At 47.2% G+C, this 12,190-nt stretch overlaps 1 protein-coding gene across 3 annotated transcripts in view; it reads left to right on the top strand.

The window, feature by feature from the left end:
- SIL1 (SIL1 nucleotide exchange factor) overlaps window positions 1-12,190 on the top strand; it is a 92,112-nt gene that overhangs the window by 20,243 nt on the left and 59,679 nt on the right. For all 3 annotated transcript variants that reach the window (XM_021410933.1, XM_021410934.1, XM_021410935.1), the window contains 2 exons: window positions 2,579-2,693; window positions 5,902-6,037. In XM_021410933.1, the coding sequence (XP_021266608.1) occupies window positions 2,579-2,693; window positions 5,902-6,037 (251 nt within the window). The remainder of the gene's footprint in view (window positions 1-2,578; window positions 2,694-5,901; window positions 6,038-12,190) is intronic.

Consider the following 12,190-nt stretch of genomic DNA (forward strand, 5'->3'; position numbering starts at 1 on the left):
GCGGGGATGCTGGGGTTTCTGCAGCCACTGGTGCAGGGAGCTTTTCTGGAGCCGTGTGGCACAACTGCTCTGTGCTGCAAAGCTGGTAGCGAGCTGCGGCACGAGCGCATCGCCCGCTGCCGGGAGCCGACGCTGCTTTGAGGGTGACCCTTTGCTTTTCTCCAATTACCTGATTTTCTACCACAAAAAGAGGAAAATTGGAAGTAACACCCTGCCCCTTGCAAGGGGAATTGGCGGGGTGGTCATCCTCCTGCAGGGATAGTACTGATCGCCCACAGCTGTATGTGGGTGCTGCTGCATCCCAAAACGATGCCTGTAAATCAGCGCCAGCGCTCTCTGTGCAGGTGGGGTCACAGTTACCATTCCTTCTGCTTTGCCAGCTGCAGGGCTGTTTCCAAAAATGCTTTGTATGTGTGTAGTATTCCATTTGGAAGTACTCTCACACCGTCTGCTTACGTCTGCCTTATAACAAGATGTGAGCTTGCATGGGCTTCTCTCCAGGAGCTTCAAACCCCCCGAGTTTCACATGTTAGCTCCTCCTGCCTACCTGGGACCGAGGCAGACTGCTAATTGTTGTGCAGATGTCATGTTCCAGGCAAGCATGAGGTTGTAGGCTTTAAAGAGGCTGTGCTGTCACTTGCTACCAGCCTCCTCGGTACACGTGAGCTCTATTTATACGGGAGTGTGCGTTTTCTTTCAACCACTGCTTTGTTGAATTTCTTTTTCTTCTTTTCTCTTTTTGTTTCCGGACTTGCAGGTGAAATGTTCAGGATACATCTATTTTTCATTATCCCAACCACTTTTTTTTTTTTTTGCCTCTAATATGAAGAGAACAACATGTTCCCTATGTAAAAAGCAGCAGTTTCTTCTGAAGTGAGCGGTGGGGGGGAACTTTTTGTCTTGGTCAGTCTGAGTTTGAAGTCCTGTGCATGGCTTTAGCTGGAGGGGCACGTATGCCTGCTGAGAGCAGATGGAGGTTGAGCCCACAAGTACTGCTCTGGGTTTTGGTTGTAGCCATGTTGCCTTTGGCAGCATCCTAAGTGAGAAATGTGGATTTTGGCTTCAGGTTGACTTTGCCTGTCTTCTGAAAAAAGAGAGCTTTTCTTCTGCTCTGATTGTAGCTTAAGGAGGGGCGTGTGGGTCCTTCCTTGGTGTGATTTTTTTGTCTTGTTAGAGATGAGGAGACCATCAAAGAAGGATGGGCTACAGCAACTCAAAAAGCAATAACACAAGTTTGTGGGTGGGGGGGAACATTAAAAAAATAATTCCACTGAGGGCTGTTGAGCTTCCAAGGTAGACACTGCTGTTCTTTGTCCTGCTTCCTTGGCAGGAGCTGGTGTCAGGTGCACCTGTGGTTCCCCAGCATCCTGGCTTCCTGCATGCAGCAGGCCACCTGGAGAGGAGCTTTCATGGGCCCAGGCTCTGGCAAGTAGAGATTCAGGTGTAAGCCTTTCTGGCATCAGGGAAAGTTTGGCTGAGGAAAAGGCTGATGGATTTGGCCCTGACAGCTCCCTTTAAAGCTTATTTTTGATTTTGTGGAAGTAGAAGGTGTTTGCACGAAGGAGAGAAAAACTGTGATGTTATTTGCCATCCTGATGGACAACAGAGGGAGAAAGATATTTAGGATGGCATGTATGGGAGGAAATTCTTTAAAACCTGGATAGGAGTAGGAGCAGGCTGGATGGAGGGATGAGTAATGAAGGAGTGTTTGAACGGAACTAATCAGTCCCATCTTCTTTCAAAAGACCTCATTTAGTTTAATTTAGCAGCGTGTAAATTTAGAGCCAATCAAAGGAAATACTTCTCCAGCCTGCGTGCTGGCAGCCTGCTCCCCTCCCTACCCAGCGCGAGGCCAGGCGAGCTGGGTGCTGCTGCTGGGCCTCAGCCTCGTGCTGCGGCTCGCTGGGAGCGTGGTTGAACATTTAATGGATAAATAAACCTGCAGCTCTGGACTAAGACGGCTGGTGGCCTGCTGTCTGCCCAGGCCCACGCGCTTGCTGTGTGGGCTCCGTGTCCCTCTGCAGCACAAGCAGAGCCAGCTCTGTTGCACAAGGTGGGCAGGGCGGCACCGGGGCAGGCAGGGAAAGCCTCGTGCTGCAGGAACTGCTGAGTAAATCTTGTTCACCTCTGCAAAATGTTGTTTTCCTCAAGCAAAGCACGCATGTGGATTTAAATGAACAGCTGATTATTTGATGGCTTATGTTTTTGTCTAATTTGAATTAACATGGCTATTTTTGTGTTTTAAATGAGGCACGTGCATAACAAACTGTTGCAGGACCACAACCAAATTCTGTTTTTTCCCTGTAGTCTCTTCATATTTTCCAGGAGACACGTGAGCCCCTGCAGGGTCAGTACAGAGTACTTTGTCGTTACCTGCCATAAACTCCATTAGCAGTCGGCACCCTGTGCTTTTGTGTTCCCCCCAGTGAGACCTGTGAACTAACACCTAGAGCTGGCGTATCCTACAGCCTCACACCCCTAAGCCTGTGCTGTGGTGAAAAATGCTGGGTAAAGATTTCTGAAACCTGTGAAAATTTGTTCTAAAGTGTTCTTGGTTTTGTTTTCCTTTGCTTTGCAGGTGGGTGGCAATGTCTCACTGGGCTGCTCCCTTCTGCACTGTTGCCAAAGTCAGCCTGCTGCTCCTGCTGGTTTCTGCAGTGTTTTTCCAGTCAAGCCTAAGCGAGAGAGTTCCCGTAAGTGTCCGGATGCCAGATTTGCAGAGGGTTGTTCAGCCTCTCTGGTGGGGTCACACCTCCCTCGGTCGTGCTGTAATGTCACGCAGAATCTGACAGCAGCTGGTCAATCACTGCTTCCCTCCTCAACAGCTGATCTTCAATAACAAAATTTCAGAAGGGCTTCCTTCTTAAGACTGTTTGCCTTAGCCTCAGGAAATCCACTGTAATACTCAGTCAAAAGGGTTTGCAAAGGGAGCTGTGCTCTTGGGCAGCTCTTGTTTGCTGGGTGTCACTTTTTCTGTTTGGAGCTGTCATGTGTTCCTCTATGCCAGGAGCCTGAGCTAATGATGTGGTCTAGTGGCAAGAGGAGATGGGCTCAGTTATTCTTGTAGCTGTGCCTCTGTTGAGTCACTATGAGTGAGTCAGGTTTAGAAGAGCACCCTCTTGGGTCCTCATGTCTCACTTGCCCACATTTTGCTACTTGTGGTATTTTGAAGCTGCGGTTGAGGTGAGTGGAAGCTCTCTGCCCTTCACACTTGAGCCCCAGGTGCCCAGCCCTGCCAGATCAAATCTGGGAAGTTTCCTCGAGGAGCTTGCATGAAGGACGCTGTGTAGCAGTGTTGAGTGGAGTTCTGTTTGTTTGGATGTTTGGTTTTGTGTGTGGGTTTTTATTTAGCTTAATTTATGCTGTGGCTTAAAATTGATTTCTGCAGCAACACCCACATAGGGGATTACTGGCCTCCATGTCCCTGGATGCTCGCTCCTGCCTATGTGTCGCAGCTTGCTGGTCTGTTGGTTGTGTGGGCTGTGCTATTAACTGGAACATATGCAAGGGGCAGATTTAAGTATACGCTCTGTGGGCCTAGGACCCGTGTGGAGTCAGGTACCGATGTGATAATTTCTCTTCGTTGCAGGGAGGAGGCTGGAGGTGGAGCGTAGTCAGCTCAGCTGTAGGAAAAAGCTGGAGAACAAGCGTTGGGACAGCCACCCAGTGCCACCTGCCTGGCCCGGCAGGCAGCCTGACATGGAAGATCAGGTGTCTGATCAGCTCAGTAGGTAGTTAGCTCTCAGATCACCTTTTCCTGTGCTCCCTCTGCACCGGCTCTGTGGTGGCTGCATCCCTGAGAACAGGCTGCAGGTTGTCTTGTCTGTCCCTGCCGAGGGTTCTCAGCTTGCTGTAGTGGGATTCAGACTGATAAAAGCAAGGAGGATTTTTACCTTTAAGGACATTTCCGTTGGTCTTTAGAAAACATCTTTCTTCTTACTGTTTTAATTGTGAAAACAAACGTAAAAGGATTCTACATAACGAAGCAGTTTGTCGCTCTGCATAAATGGGGGCTCGTGTGGTGTTGCCTTTTTCCTGGAGGTGTTAATGACACAGGGTATTGCAAAGCAATTGGGGGCCAAACTATGACAGTTACATTTAAATGAGCCAAGACACATCCTTTTACTCATATAGGACATTCAGACCACAGCTCTTCTCCTGAGCAGAGGCCATAAACATCAGCCATCTCCATTACGTGTTTCAACAGATACAACAGTCAGAGGCCTGTCAGTAAATTTACAATGGACTGTATGGTTAAGTCCCTCTTGGATAATAATATAGCAGTGCAAATAAGCTAAGTAATAACTGCGCTCACTCATTTATTTCAGTCCTGTTGAGTCTGGGCTCAGAAAATGTTAACATTGATTTTCATCAGTAGAATCTAGCTTTTTTTGTTTGTGGCTGTTACTGAGCTTTAACCATTTGTCATAATCTTAACAATTTCGAGCCTCGAATGCACTAAGTGAAAGCAGGAGTTAAGCTCTGTTTTTTCAGTGTATTTCTGAGGTTTCAATCCCTTTTGACAGACAAAATAAAAACATTCTATAGATTTGTCAACCGTCCTAATGTGTTACCTCTATCATGGCTAATTGTATGTGTTTTGCTCAGGCTGCTGTTTCTTTTGCTCAGAAACACTCTCCTCGACTGGATAATAGATATTTATATGCAAAGCATCCAGATTCTGCCAGTCAACATGCACACTTTTTTCCAAGGAGTGGAAGAAGTGAAGGCAGAACGTGGCCTGAAATTTTCAGTTAACCTCTTAAATGACTTCTTTTTTTTTTTTCCTCCCTCTGTGAAAATATTGTAAGGATTAATATCACAACACTTCACAAAGCGAGCTGGCTGTAACTCTTATTCTAATTGCCAACAATTAGGAATCATCTTTCCCTATAGGCTGGTTATTTGAAATTATTCTGTGGTGTCATTCTTGGCAATATCAGAAGCAGATAGTGCTCCCTGCAATGGAAACAGAGCTATCTGGATGATTAGCCTGGACTGGGTTATCTGTTCCTGTGAAAACCAGAATAGCAAAGCCCAGCTTCCCAAGCACTTAATAGTCTGCTGTGAGATAGTACGAGGCTGTTACTTGCTGTGCACTCGGAATAACGTTGTCCTCTGAGGTTTGCGGTGACTCCCAACAGCTCTCTAGGGAGACCTTCCAGTGAATGCTGAGCTTTCCCTAGGGGGCAGGGATTTTTTTCCTGCTTTTCATCCCCATTTTTCCCTTTGTGCGATGCCGTACCCCTCCTGCTAACTGCTCTCCTGCACCTCTGTGTCCACGTGCAGCAGTTGCAAGGTAAGTGGTGTGCAGATCACTGCCTCCTTCTTTGGAAGGACTTGTAGGGCAGTGGCGCGCGAAGAAAAGGAAGCTTGTGTCTTCGTGGTGCGGGCCGACCGGTGTGTTTCCATGTGTCCTATTTTGGAAATAGCTGAACTATTTTAGTTGAAATCTTCTCCAAGCCTGAAATAAGTGCATTTAAGAAAAAAAAAAATGCTTGAGGCGTTCCAGTAGTGTGGAAAATTTCAGCTGAAAAAGTTAGAAGTTTGACATATTTTTAGGCAAGGGAAGCAGGGTCCTACAATGTTACACAACCCTAATAATAGGCAGGGCTCCTGGCTGCAGCCGTTCGATAGGTGAGGCTCTGCAGAAGCTTGTTTTAAGCCTGCAGCCTGCACTGGAATAGGAAATAAGCTGCGTTGCTTTGTTCAGCACAAATGTCATGCTAGTTATGCATGTTTAACCTTTAATATACTTTAAATCTAAATTTAACCATGTGGAAAGAATCTTGGATGTCAAAAAAAAAAAATCTGCTGGCGAGGGAAAAATTTTGTATTCTCAGCCGGCGCTAAATTACCCAGATGCGATTGCTAATGAGCTGAATCTCTTCTGTCCAAAAGGAATTTGCCCTTACAAAAATAGAAGAGAGCGACATAAAAGATGACAGCGGGAAGGAGCCAATAACAGATGATGACGCTGATCCCGAAGACCTGGAAGTGTTTTACCCGACACATCAGTGGCAGGCTGTCCGTCCAGGTAACATGCTGCTGACTAATTGTAGTGTCCCTCTGAAACCTCCCCTGACACCACCGACAGAAGCCTTGCGGAAAAACTAAAAATACCTATTTGTTCCCATGACAATGTATTCTTTTGCCGCTGTTCAGACAAAGAGGAACGGACCCAATGACCCAGTACAGAGAAAAGCCACCGTCACCAAACTGGCTGGCAACGAGAGTGGCTGCTAAAGTGCTTTCAGTTCACCAGAGCAGGTCGAGCGGGCTGCCAGTCACATTGTAGGTGGTGACGAGTCTCGGTCACTAGCTCCAAAGCCCGTTCCCCCTTTGTGTGCTTGTCAAGACTCAGATTTTATAGCGTTTGTTGGCACGCAGTACCTCAGGTCTGCTGCGTTCCAGTGTGGGTTGATGAAATGCTGCTCAGTGGCAATCTGGTTAAGAATTGTCACTGTAACGCTACGCAGCTTCTTAACAATGGGATTTCTGTTCCTTAGCTGAATGAAACACCGCTTTTATTCCTCAAATCTTAACGCGTACATCCCACAAAAAAAAAAATCTCTTCAGTTATTTTGGGTTGGTATCTTTTATTAGACATTTATGGGACAATGTATATGAGAAGGCACCAACCGAGCAGGCTGCTTTGCTGCAAAAACCCATGCTCTGGGCAAGGCTCTGAGGATAAGCCCATTTAAACACACGGAGATGCATGCACACGCGTACTTTGGTAATGAGGGTGATCAGTAAGCCTGCCTCGGTGGTTTTGGCCAGGGTATTTAATCCACTGTGATTGGTATCCTTGTGTATGTGCAAGTGCGATGCCTTCGCACCTCAGAAGGGTGGACTAAGTAGTAATTAATTTTTATGAAGTGCTCTGAATTTCTAAGAACTCTATTCAGTGTTCGGTATTATTATTGAAAGAATAAATATGGGACCCATTTATCTTGAAATTTCTGCCAGTTAGAGCAAGATTACTTTTCAAATGCAAGTCTTTCTATAACAGAAACGTCTAGCAAACGCCCCTAAATTTCTCAAAGCTGCACTGTACACTTAGATTTCATTTCTGTACCATTATGTATGGAAGGCGTGTGGTGTCCCTGCTCAGTATGCAGACTGGCAGACCCTACCACCCTTGCTGAAGCAGAATATGGATATACTTGCAGTTATTATAAATGTCATTGCCGTTTTTGTTCAGAAGTACCTTCTCCATTGCTTGGGTGTTTTGTTCCATTTTATTTTTGTAGAAATTCCACATTAGGTATGTGCGGTAAAGGACTTACGGAAGCGGAGAGCTTGTCAGCATTCAGCGTGCTGTAGGGGAAGAATTTCAATTACTGCTGTAAAAAGGCTTAAATGGTGTCCTGCTCGTGACAGATCCTCATTACAGGTGTGTGTGCAGGCTTTGGTTAGAAACAACAGGATAAAAGGAGTCTTCTTTGACAGCCTCCTGCCGGCCTGTTTTTTGCCTGCTGCAGGTTTGGCTGAAGCGAGGTCTTGTGGTGGCCGTGTGACTCGTGCTGTCAGTACACGCGTTCCGCTCATTTCACGGAGGGACACAGCTCGACAGCGTGACCAGTCCGGCTCTGCACCTTCACTTGTTTTCTGATGGGATTCCCCATGGTGCCCGTAGCTGCGTGCCCTCCTGGCTGCCCTGATCACTGTGTGCTCAGCACTGCCTGGGGGAGGCTGAAGCCAAACGCTCCAGGTCTGCTGTCCTCTGCCCAGCTCTGGGGTGACCTCCTGCTGTCTTCCGTGGAATCCATGTAGCAGACTGTGCCCTGCTCTTCCAGAGGGAGTAAATGTCACTCACACTCTGGATCTTCAATTTTAAATAGTAGAAGGGAGATCAGAGTCCCGTTGCCCCGACACGCTCCTGTTTCATCTCATTCCTGTTCTGAGCTCAGTGCAGGGTTTTTATGCTCGTGTCCGGTCCCACAGTTGTTCAAATGTCATACATGGAATGCCAGTTTTGTTCTGCTGCTTTTCTAGTTCCTGGCTGCTAATTGCGTCAAACCGCATTTCCACCGAGACTGCAGCAGTGTCATCAACCTGTAACCTGTCAAATCTCTCCACAAAATTCAATTGTTATTGTATATGTAATGCTGCTTTGTACAGTTGTTCCCTCGCTGCCTAAAATGTGAGCTGGATTTTGATCAAGTTCTACCTTGTGCTTTGTGCACGCTTCAAGCTGCTGGAGGTAGCTGGATGCAAACACAGAGAGACAGTTACCCGAAGAGCTCTGCCGCCTGCAATCGGGAAGCGGGGGGATCAGCTGTCTCCTCTGCCAGGCAGCCGGGCAGCTGACAAGCTGGGGAAGGTTGGTGAAACTTCACCAAGTCCTTAAATGCGTTTGTTAGGCATTGCTTCTTCTGCATATGATACTAAATAATGCACCAGGCACTGCCGGGCTAGTCACAAAGGATACGTGCACCTTGGAAAGTCTCCCGGCTCCTCCACGTGTTTTTTTGGTATCACCTAAGGAAATGATGGAGATGTCTGCAGGGCTTTTCTCTCTGTTCTTGGTTCGCGTCTGTCAGAACTTGCAGGCTACTTGGGTTTTAATGAGTGGGATTGCAGTGTTCTTGGAGTGAATGTTCACACCTGTGATTGCACAATTTCCCATCTCAAGTTCCATCACAGAGACAGAATTTTATTTTTTGAAGTGCTTCTTCTAATTTTTTTTTTTTTCTGTTCTAACTGCACTTTTACCAGAGAATAGTGCCTTTATGGATTGAAAGCTCTCTGGAGAAGCCTAGCAGGAGTGATCTGCTTGTTTCTTATGTTGAGCTCTTCCAAGTGCATGGAGGTGAATCTGTCAGCACGCAGGAGCACCCTATTGCTTTTCAAGGCAGTCTTTGTTGGTTGGTGTAACCAAAACCCGATCCTTCGTCTTTGGGATGTCGGAGATGACTGGAAGCATTTGGATGGGGTTCTTGTTAAGAAATGGGGACCATTTCTTGTGTTTGTGTGGATGGCCACGATGACAAGTCTGCCCTTGAGATTATTGTAGTCATGGCTGTTCTGCTGTTCTGTGTCAAACTAATTAATTTCTTTGGGCTCTTGTATTTAAATGCATTTATATACCGTGTTTCCATGTGGCCTCAGCACAACGTCCTAAACCACATTAATACTTAATTTACAAAGCACTACCTATTTTTGTTGTTCGGGCACCTTGTTTCCTTTTTTTTGTCGTTAAAGAGCCATTCCTTCTGATAGTCGAAAATTGGGTTTCTCTGATTATCTAATCACATCACCAACCAGCAGTTTTTCCACTTGACATTATCATCAGAAGTTGCTCCTCAGGGAAGGCATTGCTGAAAGGGTCAAGAAAAAGAACATAACGGCAAACTCTGTAACGAATCACTTTACTAGACAGCCTAAATGCCAGGAAACCTAATGTGCAGCTTTGAGTGGCCATGCTGGTTTATACCAACGGCTTGTCCAGTCCAGCATCTCATCTTGGCCGTGGCAAGTGCGAGTGCCTGGGGCAGCGCAAGGGCAGTGGATGTGTGCAACGCTGTGCCCTGTGCTTCCTGAAGCTGCCCCCAGCTCCAGGGCTGTGTGGAGCAGGGCTGAGGTCTTTCTGGGCTGGTTTCAGTGGTTTGCTGCTTTTCTGTTTCCTTCTTGCGTCCACTACAACTCAGGTTTGTGTTCTTAACCAACCCTTTTTTTTTGGCTGTTTCTCTCCGCTGAGATTCTAGACAGCTGTGTAATTTGTTGAAGAAGCAGAAAAGGCAAGTATTTAATAGGAAAGCAAGGGGATTCACTACCTTTGCAGTGGCGGTGACCAGTGAGGTGGGGAGCCTTGGTCCCATGGTACAGCTGCAGATGGGCTCTGTCCAGCTCAGTGACAGCAGCACTTCTGTAGTCCCCAGCATGGCAGGAGCTAGCTGGCAGCTTTCTGGCCTGTCAGTTTAAAGTTGTGAATTAATGTGTCTAGTCTCCAAATCCAGATGGATCAAATGAGAGTCTCGTCTGCCCAAAATGTGAAAATACTTACAGTCTACCTTGCATGCTTTCCATTTGAGAGGAACGAGCAATGGGACTCAGGAAGCCTTCCTTTGGTCCAGAGAAACAGAGCAAAATCTCCTTCTAGTGGCTGACATGCAGCAGCACTGAATCTCTGTCATGTTTGGAAGACAAGTGTTCGTATCTGCACCGCTGGAGCACGTGCTGCAGGAGCTGGGCTGGCCCTGGACCTTCAGCTGTGGTTAAACTTGTGACTCGCAGAGCTCCATGCTGGTACCTGCCATTACTCTATAGCATCTGTACTGTGCAGAGTCATTTTCCTAAGTGCCTAATTATATTGCAGTTAAAAAATAAGAAGCCATGACTGCTGCTGTTGATCAAACTGCAAGAGAGAAGTTGATGTGAGCATGCTGTTGTTGCTGCTTGTGTGAAGATGAAACCGTCTTAAGTTCAGCGGGGAGCTGATGATACATCACTTAGCATTTAAATATCCATGGCTGCAGCTTCCAAAGGTCCTCGGGCTGCTTTCTCTGTCAGTAGCTATCTTTGCTGCTCATATTTGTCCCAGGTCTTACGGTGTCTCATTTGCTGCACAAACAAGGTTTTATGCATATAGAAACATAGTTCTCAAAGAAAACATTCACACTGGGGAGGTGAGTTCAGAAGTCGCTTTGAAAGACTTGCTGAGATGCTGTTAGAAAAAGGAAGACTCAGGATGGGGGATAACTCAGTCCAGCTTTGTTGCTAGTCTTCCTTTCAAGAGATCTCAGCATCCAAACGAGCCAGCGCTGCTGGAAGCTGGGCAGAGCTTATTAAAGCTGGGAGGAGAAGGGTGATGACAGGAGCAGGTTTATGCACACAGAGCTGCCAAGTCTCTGTCGCTCTCCTCCCCATCCAGAGGGACCCCTCTGGCTCAGGAGTCCTGTGCCAGGCCGCCCCACAGCCTGGCTGGGTGACAGGAGGCAGTGTCCGGCTGGATATCTTGCTTGTGCTGCTCACCAGGCTGCCTGACTTCTGCTAATTGCTTTACTGAATTAATGAATCTGTCCAAATCTTTGGCTTTGGGATGACCCAGACCTGTCTCAAGCAGTTGTGGGCAGGTCTCTGAAGTGTCTGTGTCAGCACTGGCAAGAGAGGGCTGTGAAAAACGTCGGTAAGCCACAGGGGTATGCTTGTTTTAGCAAAGCTTGACATGCATAAACCTCATTTTTACTGGATGAAACGCTGCTTTCCCAGTTCTTTAAAATAAACAAAAAAACAGCATTTATAACTGATGTGGAGAGGGGAAAAATCTCAACTGTAGAGTTGTTTCTATCTGCTCTGGCCAGCAGCAGGCATTTCTGCAGGCTGGTTATAGCCAATAGGAAAAACCAGGCAGTCCTGAGAGCAGCTGCAAATACTCAGAGCCTGGAGTTAGAGTTATGACCACTAGCAGCTCCCTCTGCCTTTTTATCCATCTCACCTCTTGCATTTGACGTCTTAGAAGTATCTCATGCCCATCGTCCTGTTTCTTGCTGAATGCCTTTGTGCTCCCTTCTCTTGGCTTCCCCATCCTCGTGTGGTTTCTTTGACTTCTCACCCTTACGTTGCAGGATGGATGATCTACTTAACGCTGCCTTCCTTAGGAGCTCCTGCTTAATTCTTCCTTGCACTGGAAGTCATTTCTGGCGGAGGTGCTGGTACTGAAACTCCATGCACTGCTTCTGGCTCTGGTGGAGTGCAGTGGAGGACTGCGGTGTAAAACCGAGCAAGTTCTCAGTGCTGCAAATGCTCACAGAGCATGTTGATAGGAAGTTTGTGAAACCTCTGTTCAAGTAGGTAATGTTGAAGGATGCTAGCTCTTTGAACATTTAAATACTGTCTATAAAAGCGTTTTTCAGTGTGCTGTTGAGGTGCTGTCGTGGCTGCCAGTGTGGTGATTGTAGACTCACAGAATGGTTGGGTTGGGAGGGCCCTTACAGCCCCCAGTCCCATGCTCTGCCATGGGCTGGCTGCCCCCCACCAGCTCAGGCTGTCCAGGGCCCATCCATGGCCTTGGGCACCTCCAGGGATGGGGCACCACAGCTCTGGGCAGCGGTGCCAGGCCCTCACTGCCCTCTGAGTAAAAGAATTTCCCCCTAACATCTAACCTAAATCTCTCCTCTTCTAGTTAAAGCTGTTCCCCTTTATTCTATCGCTATCTGCCAGCATAAGAAGTCATTGCTGGGAC

The sequence above is a fragment of the Numida meleagris genome, chromosome 12, assembly GCF_002078875.1.
Source record: "Numida meleagris isolate 19003 breed g44 Domestic line chromosome 12, NumMel1.0, whole genome shotgun sequence".
Taxonomy (NCBI): Eukaryota; Metazoa; Chordata; class Aves; order Galliformes; family Numididae; genus Numida; species Numida meleagris.